This window comes from Montipora foliosa, chromosome 3 (assembly GCF_036669935.1).
Source record: "Montipora foliosa isolate CH-2021 chromosome 3, ASM3666993v2, whole genome shotgun sequence".
NCBI lineage: Eukaryota > Metazoa > Cnidaria > Anthozoa > Scleractinia > Acroporidae > Montipora > Montipora foliosa.
In genome coordinates, this window is record NC_090871.1 from 1,100,116 (window position 1) to 1,117,773 (window position 17,658).

The 17,658-nt window shown below is 39.4% G+C and overlaps 1 protein-coding gene across 3 annotated transcripts; it reads left to right on the plus strand.

Annotated features, from left to right (window-relative positions):
- The first annotated feature begins 1,462 nt into the window (after nucleotides 1–1,462).
- LOC137996409 (arginine/serine-rich protein PNISR-like) lies at nucleotides 1,463–16,150 on the plus strand. 3 transcript variants are annotated; one of them, XM_068841790.1, is made up of 9 exons: nucleotides 1,463–1,581; nucleotides 2,219–2,337; nucleotides 4,255–5,019; nucleotides 5,548–5,756; nucleotides 9,842–10,027; nucleotides 12,523–12,622; nucleotides 12,711–12,776; nucleotides 14,342–15,008; nucleotides 15,920–16,150. In XM_068841790.1, the coding sequence occupies exons 2-8, from the start codon at nucleotides 2,244–2,246 to the stop codon at nucleotides 14,977–14,979; spliced, it is 2,058 nt and encodes a 685-aa protein (XP_068697891.1). In that variant the 5' UTR covers nucleotides 1,463–1,581; nucleotides 2,219–2,243; the 3' UTR covers nucleotides 14,980–15,008; nucleotides 15,920–16,150. The 3 variants fall into 3 exon arrangements, with proteins under 3 accessions (XP_068697891.1, XP_068697890.1, XP_068697888.1); XM_068841789.1 differs by having other exon boundaries at nucleotides 1,499–1,618; XM_068841787.1 differs by lacking the exon at nucleotides 1,463–1,581 and having other exon boundaries at nucleotides 1,988–2,337.
- Nucleotides 16,151–17,658: the final 1,508 nt, after the last annotated feature.

Sequence of the window (17,658 nt, forward strand, 5' to 3'; positions counted from 1 at the left end):
CATATTTGATTCTTGGTTAGCTCTAAACGCTTGAAAAATAAATGTAAATTATTCTGAAATCTTTGCTTGAATTACATGTAAGCATTGATTCAAAACAATGATGGCAAGACAATAATTTTCCCCCTACGTTTACTGAGTGTCAAAATGACCGACATCCGCCGTCAAGATTTCAAATCACCACTGCAAAACGCTGAAAAACAGAAGCAATTCAGTTTCCCCCTATTGCTTTCCTTTACCTATTGTACTTTTGTATTTATATTTTCTTTTGCAATTGGTAAGAAGCTTTATTAAACTTAAACTACTTGCGATATAGATATAAGTATTTAGTATGTACAAAACTGTGGATAGCGTTGAATAAAAAAAAGCTCTATCTGATTGGCTACTCAAACTACGAATATTTAAGAACTATTCATCCCCCAGCAACAAGTGCGGGATTTGCAGTCGAAAAAATAGCTAAAAGTTGTAATCGTTGCAGCAATAAATTAGTTAAAATAATCTTTTTATGCTATATTTTCTCACTGTTTTAGTATATGCTAAAACAACTATTCACCTCAGTGTCCGTGTCTAGTGGTCGATATTTACCCCGCCGCTTCGCGGCTCGGTAAATATCCATCACTTGCCTTAGAACTAGCCACCTCCACTTCGGTGAATGGCCAAGTTGTCAAATATCAAATGCAGTGCGCTGGCCATGCCATTTCCCACCAAACAACGAAGGTTCCACTAAGCTATATTGCACATAAGAACGAGATATTATAACGCCATTTATACGTCATCATTAAGACAAGTCAAATGCTAAGATTAACGGGGACAATAGAAGGACCAAGTCGACGGGCAACGAAGTAAAAAAATTGTCGTTTTTTGTATCTCCCCTAACCTTTAATTTGAGCAGAAAAGAGACTGAAAAAAGGTCATTTGCTCCTGGCCCGTGGTTATCCCCAAAGTGTTTGTCAAACAAAAAAATTCAACTTATTTTAAAACGCTGTTGCTTTAGATGGAAAAAAGCAGCGTTCGTTTGCTATAAGCCAATTTTTGAGGGGCTATCACTGTTATCATTGATATCAGTTGTTATCAGAGTTATCATTGTTGTCAGTTTTGTTTTGCTCGGTAAAACTTGCTTTGAAACTGTCGCTCCGGATCTTTGCGTTGTCACAGTAGCGACTGTTGAATACACTAGCGACGCGGTGAATTACTCATCTGAAATGTCGCGCTGGCTGTTAGAAGCAGACAACAACATTTTTATACATAGGAGGTAGCTAGAGCTGTACACTTCCAGCGCGATTGTGTATACAAAGGAACAGCGTTAACACTGTAAACAGGAACAACTCAGTCATGCAGGAAAAAACAACTAGCTTGCTGTTCCCGAAATTTGGAAGCAAATCCAACGGCGGTGCGCCACGTTGATGAAAACCTGGGGACGAAATAAGTGCTCCCTAACCCAGGGCCTCTCAAATGAAGGCGAATGAAGCTTTCAATCATATGACCCCCCCTCTAACAGTTACTGTTGCTTGTGGTGGAGCTCTGTTCTCTGGAGTTTTTTTGCATTATCTCTGTGTTTATTCGTTATTCGTTGGAAGAGAAAAGGTGAAGGACTTTATTTTTGTTGGATCTATCGATACAGGTAGGGATGATTGCTCTGTAAGGCGATCTGGACTTCACAGATGGCGATCGAGACCGAAGTTTATCGGAGTGTGCTTTTGCATTTGGACTCTACTTTGAGAAATTGTGTGGATTACTTGCCCGATTTGACGTTCTTCTTTGTGTAGTTTAAAAGCACGAAAATGTTTTATTGTAAGAGACATTCAATGGACTCGTAGAATTTGTACTGAAACGAGGCAGGCAGACTTGCAAACAAATCCACCTCTTTCAACGCGCGCGTTGTTCATGTAGCTTGCAGATTTTAATATGTTGTCGCGGAAAAATACAGAAACATCTTGCATTAGTTCATAAACTTTAAAGATGTAAGAATACCTTGGTGCATGTCGCTTCCATCGCAACCTTGGCAACAAAACTTATAATGTCCGGATGGCATTTACAAAACAGACGTAAATTAGAGAGAAAAGTTAGAAATTATCATTGAAAGCACATGTTTGCTGCTAATTTGCAATTGTATGATATTGTGAATGTTGCGGTCAGTATTAAATATAGCTACATTGATATTTTTGTGTGGAGATTTCTTGGGGGTTTTGAACGTCAGAAATGATTTTGAATGCCTCCATAGCGAGCTAGGCTGTCTAGTTTTGAGGATGTGGGCAGGCGGCGGACACCAGCAGCCTTCTGCGAATGCCCAGCAATGGTGGCCAATGTCTTACAACTACCAGTATCAAACTCAGCCTGCAGGTAAGCATTGCCATTGTTTATTACTGGGCTAGCCATTAAGCCTTACAAAAAAAATACACAGATGTCAGGAGAAGTACATGTAGTTTATACACCTAATACAAAAGCACACGTTTTGTGCCCACTGATATACTTATGTGCCGATCAACTCAAAACTTCGACATTCCCCCCCCCCCCCCCCCAAAAAAAAACTTTTGAAGATTGGATCGTTCAAATGCCCGCCCCCTTGGGCCAAAATGGTGTTCAAATGCCCTTCCCTATCGTTGGATTTGTCTGTCATACCCTACTAAAGAGGAATTGTCGTCAGCTCCTGCTATCTTTAATAATGACCTTTTGAAGACCCTTTTTGTATGCCAATCACTCACAAATGCTACATCTCTTCCTGTAAACTCTTCCATTGCATCCAAACACATGTTTTATAGCTGTTAGCGACTTCAGCGCCCGAAAAGAAAATCCTTTGAAACTTGACACTTCCAGTTCAATGTTCCCCTCCCCACGCAGGCAAAGGTCAATTTCCCCACTCCCCGGGCACAAAAGAAAGGCAAATGCCTGGGTTTGGCCGGGAAGGGGGGTGGGATTTGATTGGGATGAACTACCAAAAACCAGTGGCTTCTTACCAGTCACCAGTTTTCTTGTTTTATGCTAAGCTGGAAAGAAAAAAGAGTGTAATGAGGAATTTATGTCGTAAGTAAAGAGAAAATCTACCATTTAAAATATGATTGTTTCCACTGTTCTGATTAATAGTATGTGTAAGTTCACTTTGGAGTTTTCAAAGTAAAAGTTTGTGAAAACACAGGAAAATTTGAAATTTTATGTTTTCCGGCATTTCGTCCAAGGTTAAATTAATATTGAAGTAAGGTTTTTAATTGTAATTGTGAGAAAATTCACCATCAAGTGAAGCTATGATCCTCTCAGTTATAAATGCAAAATTTTCAGCAATTGCGTAGAGAAGCCTGAGAAATTCAGGACTTGAACAGGGTTTGAACCTGTAACCTGTTGATGCTGGTGTGATGCTCTAACCAACTGAGCTATGAAGATGCTGATGTTCAGTGGGAGCTGGTCATTGGTGGGTTCAAATGTTCCAGTGATGAATGAATCAATGAACAAAATGATAATTATATGAAATGAATCATACATGTATATGCATTGAACTGCGGGTATGAAATCAACTGAAGCTACATGTGTGATCCTGTCAGTTACGAACACAATTTTGGCATTTGCTTAATGTTTCATCATGGGAACAGTAGAACCCACAAATGATCAGCTCTCAATGTCTGGATGTTATGTATCATGTTATGTACATATACATGTACGGTAGGGTCCTTGGAAGTTGGGTAGTTTAGCAGGCCTTATAATAAGTAACAATTATTCAATAGTGGTTGCTTTCATCTTGTGCTTGCTTGTTACTTTCAATCACAGAAAGATACTATCTTTGTAGTTGTTGTGTGATCTGCACAGTTTTTCATCATGGCACCTTATTTCTTTACTTCAATTTATGGCCTTCTTGGGCCTTTAAACTGACTGTGAGGAAGAAATGCATATCAAAACTGACTTTACTGTTCTCGAATTTAGTTAGGTTACATTATATTAGGGAGGCGTAGTGGTGATTTTGAAAGTCTATGAAGTGTTTCTCCATAAATAGAGTTCAATTCTTGGACCAAACTTCTGTGCACAACTATAGTATCTTTGCAGTTCTTTGTGAAATATTGTAATGAATGCTTTATACCTAGAATGAAAGAATTCTTCTTTTAATCCTACATGTTCCCATGTGTAACCTGCTGCATATGATTTTTACCAAATATACCATAACAGCTAATCTTGTTACAATGTTGCAAGATGTAACTAAGAATAATCTTAGTGAAGAATAATATTGTTATGGAGTAAAAAAAGATGTTGTTTGTTTTGGTAAAATTATTGCAGATGCAAGCCAAGACTGGGCAGCCAAGGCAGCATTATGGGCACAGCAGCGAATGGCTCAGGAACAGATGGCACAGTATTACCAGCAACAACCACAGTCACAGGTGCACCATCCTCAACTGCATCAACAACCAGCATATGGAAGCTACCAACCTGATGTGCAAGTCAGCTTAGGACAGCAACCACCAGTTGGTGTTGAGAGTCAACCGTTTAACCCAGATGTGGATGTGCCCCCACCACCTTTACCACCAGGTGATTCTGGTGAGCCACCAATTCCTGGTTGGCAAGATGAAGACAGCAACCATTTGAGTGACAACATTGAAACAGTTGCCATGGATGATGAAGCTGAGCAAACTCGGACAGCGGGAACCAAGGTCAACAAAAATCCTGGTCAGGATGAGCAACACGAAGACAGAGAAAGACAAGCTACCATCACACAGGATTACAATCACCAACGGCCACCTGCACTTCCTGGGATGCAGACATTTGATCATAACCATGGCTTCAGTAGACCACCCCCACAGCAGTACAGCCATGTTGCTCCTCAACCCATTGATTATGGGCACGGTCATCACAGCCTTGATTATGGTCACCAGGGGCCACTTGTTCCAGGGGCACAGGTTTATGATTATCAACCTCAGTTCGATAGCCATTATTATCATCAGCAGCCTTACGAAATGGAACGACATCATAGGGTCACGCATGAACATGGTAAACCTAAAAGTCATCATCCAGTTGATTCTGTACCTGATTTAAGTGGACTGAATGGTAAGTTTCTTCTTTTGTTTCATGCATTTATATAGACTGTTGTTGTTTTTTTGTAGTGGTGGTGAAAATATTCACATGCACTAAAAAATATCGAGAAATCATTATTATATTGTTCTCAGAAAATTGGTTAGGTATGTGAATAAAATGCTTTTGGTGGTTTCATTTGAAGAATTCGATTTGGTTTTAAGTATGTTGGCAGCTCAATCATTATTCAGTTACGCATGGGTTTTACATTATTTTACTGTAATTAAATATTAACAATGATGCACATGTGCTGCAAATCTGCTGAAGTTTTTTTGATACTGCAGGTTCATCCATGTGGGTTATGTGAGTTTTTTACACCAAATTGACACTAACCTGGGAATGTTTTGTCTTTTTTTTAAAAAACGATTTTGAAGTATCATTGTGGGAAAGTGAAGCATTGTAATATTATTATTATTATCCAAAAATACTTAGTCATGAAAATTAGTACTTTCCCAAGAACTGTTGAAACATGTTGATCGCTTCTGTACATTGTATTTCTTTTAGATGTGAAAAAGAAAGCTCTACCAATGTGGATAAGGGAAGGCCTTGAAAAGTTGGAGAAAACTAAACAGAAAAAGGAAGGTCAGACAGAAGAAGGAGAGCAGAAGAAAGCAAAGCTGAATTTGTCAGGATCTTCATCTACCATAGCTGGTTATGATCATGGCAAAGTAGATTCTCCAGTGCACTCTCCAAAGAGCAATGAATCTGATGAGGTATGTTATTCCTGAGTATTGTGAAGAATGGTGCAAGTTTGTTAAAGTGTCATTTGCTTATCACCATCCGTGCGCACGAATTGATGAACTAATAGTGGCTGACACCCGAATTGCAGCTAAGATATCTACCAGGAACATAGGTGTAATCTCTCAATCTAGTTAAACATGTTGAAACTACCTGCAAAATAGCTTTCTTTCACTTACATAAAATAGCCAAAATAAGACACTGTCTATCGCAGAACGATACAGAAACCTTAGTTCATGCTTTCATTACTTCCAAATTTGATAATATTATTGTAATTTTCTGCCCTTTGGCCTACCAGAAAACTTGCGATGTGTGCAAAATCCAGCTGCCCGCCTTGTTACACGAACCAGAAAGTATTATCATATTACGCCTATTCTCTAAAAGCTTGACTGGTTACCTGTAAAACAGTGCATAACCTGTAAAGTTCTTCTTCTCACTTTTGAAGCTCTCAATAATGTGGCACCTAAATACAGTGTATTGTTACTGACATGCTCACTTCATATAAGCCTGCTAGGGCACTCTGCTCATCAAATAAGCTTCTTCTGAATGTGCCAAACTACCGACTTGAGACATATGGACTTTGATCCTTTTCTTTCTGTGCTCTTGGGCCATGGAATGCATTGCCCTTAGATTCTAGACAGTCATCATCCTTATAAGTTTTTCAGCAAGACTTTTCTGTTTCAGCAAGCTCTTAATTAACTTCTTACTGCATTTATTAACTCTCCTTTTATCTCTTTGTCTACTTATTTCATTTTATTCAATCATAATTATAAATATTAACTACTGTACATGTATTGACTCGTGTATAAGTCATCTTTTTATGACCTAAAAATCATCCCAAATAATTGCCCTCGACTTACATGTATACTCGAGTCATACAGATATGGCTGGTTTGGTAGCACTAGACTATCAGATCATTAGCTTAACAATTGCCGATAAAAATTTGCATAAAAACTGACTTTGCAAAACAAGTTCCGATTGTATTTGTGTTTGATGAGCTCGGCTAGGCATTTCATTGTCAACAGGAAAATGTGGAGTAATAAAATGTAAGTGGCTTAATGCCTCTTACACTGTAGTCATATCTGTAAGTTTGTAGATCATGCATTTTGTAGTAGGGCAAAAGATTTCCAAGATAGCGGGCGATTTATCAAACTCTTTGGTGATCTTTTCATCTACCAAATCTCCTTTCTATGCCTAATGTTCAGAGGAATGTAAACTGAAATCGTGTCCTTGCATCTCATGTTACAAGAGCTAATACACTGCATTTGGATTAGTTTATTTTTTGTACACTTCAACTGCAAAAGAATTCTTGAGAATATGTCGTTCACATTTAGGAACAATTCTGTCAATCTTGAAATTGGTGGTCGACTTACATGTGTAAATGTGGTATATAATAAATGTAAATATTAGTTGTGTTTGTAAAGCCCTTCTGGACTCTAGGATTTAGACACAATATAACTTCTGTATTATTATTATTATTATTATTATTATTATTATTATTATTATTATTATTATTATTATTATTATTATTATTATTATTATTATTAACGATGAAATGATATATAAAATGGATCATATATTAACTGCAGATATAAAATCAAGTGAAGCTGTGATCCTTGCAGTTATGAATGCAATTTTTGCAATTGTGTAGAGAAGCCTGAAAAATTCAGGATTCATGGCATTTGAACCCGTCACCTCGCGATACTGGTGCGACGTTCTAACCAACTGAGCTATGAAGCCACTGACGTTGGGAGTTGTCATTTGTGGATGTAATGTTCCTGTGAGGAATGAATCAACAATGAAATGATTATATGAAATGGATCATATATGAACTGTGGATATGAAATCAAGTGAATCCTCGCAGTTATGAACGCAATTTTTGCAATTGGGGTTCAAGGTCATGGGTTCAAACCCGGTTGAAGTCCTGAAATTTTCAGGCTTCTCTACGCAATTGCAAACATTGTGTTCATAACTGCGAGGATCATAGCTTCACTTGATTTCATCTCCACAGTTCATACATGATCCATTTCATATATCACTTCGTCGTTGATTCATTCCTCATGGGAACATTAGAACCAGCTCCCAACGTCAGTGGCTGCATAGCTCAGTTGGTTAGAGCGTTGCACCTGTAGCTTGAGTTAACTGGTTCAAACCCCGTTGAAGTCCTGAATTTTTCAGGCTTCTCTACGCAATAGCAAAAATTGCGTTCATAACTGCGAGGATCATAGCTTCACTTGATTTCATATCCACAGTTCATATGTGATCCATTTCAGATATAATTTAATTGTTGATTCATTCATCACAGGAACATTAGAACCCACAAATGACTAGTTGCCAACATCAGTGGCTTCATAGCTCAGTTGGTTAGAGCGTTGAACCGGTAGCGCAAAGTCACGGGTTGAAACCCCGTTAAAGTCCTGAATTTTTCAGGCTTCTCTACGCAAATTGCAAAAATTGCGTTTATAACTGTGAGGATCATAGCTTCACCTGATTATTATTATTGTCATTCATCCAATTTATGTATTATTAATTGTTTTAGATAAATTTAATACATGTATTTCTGTTAAAAGGCCCATCTGAATCTATAATACATGTATTGTGAAATGTACACTTCATCAGACTAACCATCATTATTATTATATACTCAACAAAATATCGCGTTTGTGATTGGTCAAGGATGAATGCACAAATGGGTTATGGAGTGCAATACGGAAGTTGCTATGGAAACAAAGGGATGGAGTGATTTTGTAGAATATACAGTGAACAAAAAATCGTATGCACTTGCTCATGCATTTCATGATTTATGGTCACTTGTTATGTTTTGAAAGTTCTCAAATTTCACTCATGAGAACTTTCAAAACAACACTCCTGGTGATAAGTCACAAAATGCACTCACGTTCACACGATTTCCTATACTTATTTAAAGCAAATTTCTTGGGAAAGTAGGAAAATATTCCCATGGTTCACACTTCCTCTATTCTTGAAATAATATTATTATTAAAATATTGAATGTTAATATTATTATTTATTGAAATAAATAAATTACCGGTATTTAAATAGCAGTAATTGCTATTATTTTGCTGTTATTACCATATTTACCCGTGTATAAGTCGACCTCTTATGGCCTCAAAAGAAGCTTCAAAAATCGCCCTCGACTTTTACATGGGTGAAAGATTTAGAGCCAAGTTCCAGCTAAGTAATTTATTCAAAATTAACATAATAATGTTGTCTTGGGCATAACGAATGCAGGGGACGAAATACTTCAAAATGAACGACAAAAGACTTCAAGACAAATGTAAGCAATTCCAGTTGAAACGAAGAAAGATTTGTCCAACTCTAAAATTAATGTTGAAGGTACTCACTGGCACAAATATGAAATAGACACTAGAAATTTTTGTTTACTAAAGGTAGAAAGCTCAAAAAGGCACTTCTGTTTCTTCAAATAAAACAAGATCATATATGTACATTATGTAGGTACAGTGGTTAGCCCTGATGTTTTGCACAAAGCATTCCTTTTTATGACCAAGCTAACTATTATTATTAATTTTAAAAAGTTCCAAAGAAACTGAATTCACATGGAAATAACCAGCATAGAATCTACAACCAGTTTCCATATTAACTTTTCATTAAATTCATCAAATTACCGGATACAGTCAAATTTTTAGGAATATGAACATCAATAATGTTTGGAGAGGAGCCAAGGGTGTGTAAAGAGTCATTAATTTTTACCTTCTTTTTTATTGCATTCTGTATATTGTTTAGGCCCTGGTTGTTCAAAAGGTGGATAAGGCTATCCAGCAGATAAATCACTATCCAGCGGATAAACACTAGCAAAACCAATTGTGTTCATCCAGCCTCTCTTGTGCACTGAAATTTGCAGTGGATAGTGATTTATCCAGTGGAGAGCGTTCTCCACCCTTCGAACAACTGGGGCGTAGTGTACATGTAGGTGCCATTTAGATTTATCAGTGAGGTATTTGCTAGTATTCATTTTACAGAATGAGAAGTGATGATGATGATGATGATTCTCTGCTGTTTGTTGACTTCATTCTTCTCTCAGGAAAGTGAGGCTGAAAAGGTAAGCCACCATCAGCCAGCAGGTGAAGAAAGTGATCATGAAGTGGAGAATAAAAGTTTCTCTGATAAAGAGCGTCGCCCAAGGAAAGCACTGGAAGAAAACAGGAAGGCACAGTCTTCAGATGAGGAAGAGGAGGTGAAGACTGAAGAGGAAAAGCAGCAAGAATTTGTAAGTGTAGGCAGTGATGAATTTTGCTGCTTTTTAAATTTTTTACTCTGGTATTTGTTGAGACTCTTATCAAACAAACTCTTGACAGCTACAGTGTATTGCACCACACTTTTATCTTCTATCGGCTACCGATACGGCAACGACAACGCCAAAAAGCAGTAATATTATTGGTTAGAAGAGGGAAAAATGGTTGTGCTGAATGTGCAGCATGCATTTTTGTACATTTCTCTCCCTTACTCGTCAAAACAACAACGTAGAATGACCATTTTCAGGTTTTGACGACAACATGGGCAAACAGCAGTGAATCTTTCCTTCTCTATCTTTCCTTCAAATGCGTACGTACCAGTCTGGTTATAGCATATGAATGAAGGGGATAGTTTCTAAAGAAACTGTGGTGCTGCGTCGGTGGGGAAGTAGTACACAAAAATTTGGTTTTATCAACGGAGTTGGTAATGTAAATTGGCCACCGTACAGAGATTCCAAAAGCTGACGTTTCGAGCGTTAGCCCTTCGTCAGAGCGAATCGAGGAGTTATGGGTTACGTGTAGTTTTTATAGTAGAGTAGGAGCTACGCTATTGATGGTAACATGGCAACGTGAAAAATAGGAATATATTAGTTAAATGAAAAGCGTTCGTTAATACCGTGAGGATTAAGGGTGCCGATTTGGAGGATGAATTTTTGTTCTAGATTCTTGCGGCTTTCCGTCGTACCTAGATGTAGGGAAAGGCCGCAGATAGCCATGTGTTTTTTGGAGTGCGTAGGGAGATTAAAATGACGAGCGACTGGCTTAGATGCATCTTTCTCATTCTTCGCCCATATTGTACAACATAACCAAGATGGAAACATCGTGAAACACTTAACAGTTTGTAGGACAGCTCACACTAATAGTTGAAGTGATGTTTTCGTCGCCGTAGCCATCGTGGTTTCTTAAACTCCCTAATGTTGTACAGGGTTGTCACTGTCAGAGAAAAATCAGGGCAAAACAAAAAATTTTCAAGGTCAGGAAAAAGTCAGGGAAATTCTTAAAATATTGTCAAAGTCAGTGAAAAGTCAGGGAATTTTATTTTTGGTAAACAGTTCACAAGATTTTGCTCACAAATCCCGTGAAAAGAGTTAGATTTGCCATGTTTGAAGCTTGTGTAAACACTTTCGCGCATGCTTTGTGCCGCTTGCAGGTTTTCCACGCATGAATTGAGATGCCAATTAAATCGACTTTGGATGGTTTTTTTCTGCAATTGTTGTGGAGATCACTTCGTGATTATATAGTAAAGCAATTATTCTTTTCAATGTCGGTGAAATGGAAGTATTCACCTCGATTTCAAAGAATAATTGTTAATTATTCACCTAATTAAAAGTCAGTGAAAATTGTTTACAGGTCAGGGAGAAGTCAGGGAATTATTTTGTTACAGATGACTGGCAACCCTAGGCCTGTTGTATTGCAAGGACCAATCAGAGTTAAGGGCCCAATCAGAGTAAAGGGCCCAGTCTCCAATCAGAGAACCATGAGCAATCCAAAATGGCGGGGTGACTAAAGTGACGTGTTTCCAACAATGTTACATGCGTATCCAACGTTGTTAGAAGCATTGTTATAACAATGTTGGGACATGTTCTTATAACGTTCAGCCGGGGTTAAAAGGGACGTCGAGTGGACGTAGAAGATGTTGTTAATCCTTTCACTCCTTAAGCTGCCCCCATTGGCGAGTAAAATGGTTACACAGTTAAAATCCGCAAGTGTCATTCTTTGGAAGAAGAAAGGTTAAGGACGGTGCCTACTATCGTTATTGCGCATACCTTCTGCGCATCTCTAGATACTCGGGTTTCCAATCGGTGATGCTTACTAATACAGGATATTTTTGCGCCGTTTAAAAATATCCGGAGAATGTAGATCTTAGTAAAGTACTCTTGGTATCCAAGAGCCGATGGGTAACTTTCAAAGTGGGCTGTTTTGTGTCTGTACATATTCCTGGGTAATGAAGAGGCTAGCCTTGAGATCTGGTGATCACGGGGTCGAGACCCGTTCTGATCACTCGTTGCCAATTTGATCCTTGTAGTCCCTGGTTCAACCTCTCGGCTGCACTTGAAAATAGCCAAGTGGTTTGCCTCCGGCCAGTTGGGATTCTTAATAGTTGTTGTTGTTGTTGCTCTGTTCCATCGTTTTGCACGTGATAACACAAAAAAGTAAAATACAAAACTAAAGAGCCTTTTCAGTTTTTATCTCGATCTGCTACAAGAGGTTTTAAAAATATATCTATTTGCTTGTTGCGAAGGGAATTCCCCCGCCCTGTAAACCCTAAGGGGCGAATGAACAAATGAACTCGGCTGGCCAACAAGGTCTCGACTTTAACTTACCTTAAATAAAAGTTAACCTCATTTAATTTTCCCTTACCATTGCGTTTGGCAAAACCAAAATATTAATATTCCGGGTAAAGCCCGGCTAACATTGTTCTCATTGCTCCATCATTGTTGATTTGGTCATTTTGTTGTTATCGTTTTAGATGCTGAATATCCGCAAACTGCTGACGGAAGTTCTTTTAACGGTAACTAATGAAGAGTTGAAAAAAATTGCTCAGGAGACTTATAATGAAGCGCTTAGAGGTACTTTCCTTGTCGTGGTATTCTTTATTGTTTGCTAAACATCTTGGGTTGTTATTTTCTAAGGCAAATCTCTTGTGGCTCATTGTAGGTCCAGCACGGCAGCTACAGCATTCTGGTGGCCTGGATGCTCTTCGTGGAAAAGGAGGGTATTTAGGTAAATGTACACATTTTTAGTAATGACGTAAATAGGAAACTTGTCCTTTTTTTGTAATTTCAGCAAAATGTGGGAGGCACTATCTTTACGGTGTGAAAGGCACTGTTTCAGCATCGGCATTAACCCAAGTCAACACAACATTTTAGTGTTGGTTTCCTGACCATACCTGTTTTTTTTTTTTCTTCGAGTCGTAAACCTAGTTAGAGCGAGTTTCAATCGAGTGTCGCAAAACCAAAACCAAAGTAATTATTTTGGCCAATCAAAAAGGACGGAGACAATCCAGTAAACCAATCGAAACTCGAAGTAATTACACGTAGCCGACACAAAGCGCGGGAAAATGTGCACGCGCGGGCCACGATTGGGTTTGGTTTCACTTCTGATTGGTTGAAAAAATGGCGCGAGTACTTTGAACCAATCACTGAGTGAAGTAAAGCAAAAGCAAAGCAATTCGCTAGTTGCTTTCGACGCTCGATTGAAAACCGCTCTAAAAGAAATGGATTGCTACTGTTGAAAACTAGGTTGGTGTAGAGTTTTCATTAAAGTTTACTATGCTCCAAAAGAGCAAATCCCTGAGCCCCATGATAACTACTGTATGTGAAATTTATTTTGCGTTGCTGCGAAGGTTTTTATCTCTCGCTCCATGACCGCGTGGTCCACCTTCACATGAACTGTTCTTGAAGGTCCCTTCCTTGAAATAACCACGTAACCGCGAAGTCTGACAGAACTAATGAAGTTTTGTTTACATTATTAAAACATTGACACATTAACCTGTCACAGAAGGTAGCAGGGTTAATCTAAGCAGGCCTAATTTTAGGTTTCGAGAAAATTGTCATCAAAATAGATAAACGACCAAGCTTCCCGTAGAGCGTTGTGACTGAGGTCGTAGGTTCGAGCCATCCTGCCTGACTCTGAATTTTCAGTTGTACTTTTGCCCGTTAAAACATTAATAGAGCGAGTTTCAATCGAGTGTCGTAAAACACAATCAAAACTCGAAGTAATTACACGTAGCCGACGCAAAGTGCGGGAAAATATGCACGCGCGAGCCAAGATTGGTTTTGGTCTCACTTGTCATTGGTTGAAAAAGTGGCGCGAGAACTTTGAACCAGTCACCGAGTGAAGTAATCATAAACCAAAGTAATTCGCTAATTAGGCTCGACACTCAATTGAAAACCGCTCTAAACGAAATGATACACGAAATCAATCATATATTGAAATGCGGATATGAAATTAAGTGAGGCTATGATCCTCGCAGTTATGAACGCAATTTTAGCAACTGCATAGAGAAGCCTGAAAATTTCAGGACTTCAACGGGGCTTGAACCCTTGACCTCGCGATAGCGATGCGATGCTCTAACCAACTGAGCTATGAAGCCCGTGATGAGTGAATCAACGAACGAAATGATATATGTCCTGTATGAAATGAATCATATATTGAACTGTGCATAAGAATCAGGCTTCTCTACGCAAGTGCTAAAATTGCGTTCATAACTGCGAGGATCATAGCTTCATTTGATAAAACATCAGTAGTTGCATGACTTGTTAAAAATTATTTAACTATTTTGGTAGGTTTGGGGGGCTACGGTTCAGAGAGCGAGAGTGACTCTGAACAAGAAGCAGGACATGAAAAGCAAAATGCGGATCAGGAAGACAGGGAGCACTTAAGCGCCGGTAGAGACGACAAACAACAAACAAGGAGAAGCCGATCCCGTAGCCATGCAGACAGAGAATACAAACACAGCCAAGCAGAACAAGAAAGCGAGGAGGAAGAAAGCGACGAGAAACAGCGATCGAAGCAGCGCGATTCCAGCGAGAAGCGCAGAAGAAAGGAAAGACATAGAAGTCGGTCATCTTCCGTCAGCGAGAGCTCGAGTTCTGTATCGGCTCACAACAAAAGCCGGCGAAAAAAACGGAGACGAAAAGAGAGAAGCGAGAGCTCCTCACCGAAGCAACGGAGGAGGCATCGTCGTCATCATGGAAAAAGGAGCCGCTCCAGGAGCAGATCACCGCGGAAGCATAGCAGCAGCAGCAGCAGCAAGAAGAAACGAAAAAGTGTCAGTGAATCGGATAGTGATTCTGACAGCAGAACTTCGAGTCGGCATAAACCGTCAAGACATTCAGAGAAGAAACATCGTCGAAAACGAAGGTCTTCTAGTTCCTCTTCTTACGAAAGGGACGGTAAGCGGGACAGAAAACGTAAGACGTGAAACTCATCATGCTGTGCTGGACTGTCAAGGTGGAGTTTATTTTATGCTTTACAGTGTTCCATGTGTTCGCGTAGCTCCTGTTTCTCGATCGCTTTTTTATATGTGTACGACAATTGGGTCCCTGGGTACAATCGAATTCAGCCAATAAAACCGACTTTCCCCAAGGACGAAATCTCCTTGCGGTCTAGTTTTCGATGCATTAGCTTTCTTCAGCGTCTATAGTTTGAAGTGATCCAATTCTCTGTTGAACGTTTCGGTACTTTGCAGTTGTACTGCCATGTTTTAGATATTCTTGCTTTTTACCAGTCATGAAGCATTTGCCATTCAAGTGAAAAAGTAGACGACACGGTGCCAGTAATCAGCGGGTTTGGAGGAGCAGTCGTGGCTCAGTTGGCTAGTGCGCTGCTTTCGGAGCGAGAGCTCCCCTGTTCGATCCTCGGTGACTTCAACGTCTGTTTCGACTTTCCTCTGATGCGTGTAGCTACAGCTTTAAATCCCCGTAAAACGGAGCACTGACAGAGGGAGGGGGGTAAAGGGCGCACCGTCGGCTTCCATTGATACCAGCCTCGTAGCTGAAAGAACTACCGAGGTTAAATAAAGTGACTTTACCTTTACTTTACCTTTTTGATACCAGCGCATGAACGATTTCGTCAAGTTGGTAGAAAGCGTTGTCAGCGTTGTTATTTTGTGGCAGATTATTCGCTCATTATTCGCTCGTCCAACTAATATCTCTATGTTAAGAATTCGCATGTACTTTTACACATTTGATTTGAAGGCAGTCATTGCACACCCTCGTGTCCTCCCGCTAGTCTTTCGTCGTTTTTTTTTATATTTATTTTGTCGCTCGTTTTCAACCCCACTTGATAAAGGTCAGGAATTGGCGACATTCAGCGGAGATCAGTTTCTATTCTGCTTACTTCTGTCTTGTTTTTCCTTGCAGATGAAATCGACGAAATCATGCTTCGTTTATACCAGAGGATTTTAGTTGCTGTTTTCCTTTTATACGGAAGGGATGAACAACATCTTTGATTGTTCACGCTCTTTGGTGAGGTTGTTTTTAACTCAAGCAAAAAAATAAAATGACCAAAGCTAGCAACCAAGCTAACGAATTCGAGTTATCACGTACATTGTACAGTTTAAAGAAATGACATTAAAATATCTTTTATTAACATTGCTTTTGTAATCCGATTGATGACCAGTCGAAGGTGAAAGATCCGCTACAGTGAAACAATAGAAATCAGTCCCAGTTATCTTCTAATTTTTATTGGCTGGGAGGTATTCCCCATAATCATAACCTTGCATTTTACGTCCCCGGTCATCATATATACCTCTTATCCCTACTGAAAATTACGGACCGCATTTTTTTCCCGTTAATTTATCGCGCGTCATATATCAACGGGGGAAAACGAGGATCCGTTACTTACAGTACAGAACGAGAAAACGAGATTATTTAGACATTGTCTGAGATAATCAGGCGCACGGGAAATGAAACTACTTGAATTAAAGCGGAGTTTTGGCTGCCACAAATGAATGAAATACGTCAAAATCCGAAAGCGAATACATCTAATGGCTTTTTTAAATAGTTGCTTGCAAGATTGAAGTGATTCTCGCACTTTATGAAAAAAGTAAAAGTTTTTGGGAAATCTATCCATGCGAGAAGTCTTGGTGGTGACGTCAGTGTACGCTCGTACAGACTAGGGACCTTTAGATTCTAGGACGAGAACGAGTACGAGTTTTGACTACCCCTTTTTACACTTACGATTAATCTTATTCTTTGTTAGCAGTAGAGGGTGCTCAATTGTTTCATTGCTGGTAACGCCTGGGCCTTTTTCCTGATCGAAGAATGCCCAAACGGCTACCGTGTTGTGACTTGTTTTGACACGACGACATTTTGCAAAACCTCGTACTAAAATGAATTACTAGAATGACGATGGTGTCACGCCAAGTGACGCCGATTTGCGCGCGCTCACTGTTGTTCTATGAGAAAATCTCGAACTCGTAGTATTCGTAGTCGTTCTCGTCTTAGAATCTAAAGCTCTTTACTGTCGTGGTGGAGGTGGAGAGGCAGGATGGCCTCTGAGGACGGAAGTGTTGGGCAATTTTCCTTGGCGGGAGATCGCGTGGCAACGTTGCATTTGGCAACCCGCGTTTTTCTGGCGGGAAATTTAAGCATGCGCGTTTTTGAGACGCGGACGGCAACCGGAAGCGAGGTGTTTTCCCTTTTAATTTGTCTTCACAATATAAGTTTTGCCGGGTTGCTCGTTAGTTTTGAGTGCGCTTCTAACTAAAAAGTTGCCTACGTTTTTGTCGCGTTTAAATGAAATTAGTGCAGGTTGCGGAAAGATTCATAATCACGCAGTCAAAAGTATCATTCTTGATAACTTTAAATTACTCCAAAATGATCCCGAGACGGGTAGAATCTTTTCGCAACCACCACTAAATTCATTCAAACGGGACAAAAACGTAGGCAACCTTTTAGTTGGTTCAAGGCCCGAAGCGTTTTCCTTGGCCCGGTTGTTCAAAAGCCGATTAACTTAATCCAGGATTAGCATAAATTTTTGTTTCACGTTTTCAACTTTTTGGTAAAAGTTTCTTTTGCTTATTTTTGTTTCTCAAGATTGACTTCTTTTAATGTAAAGTTTTGCCGAATATCAGCGTTGAACAGCATTTGGGAGTAGA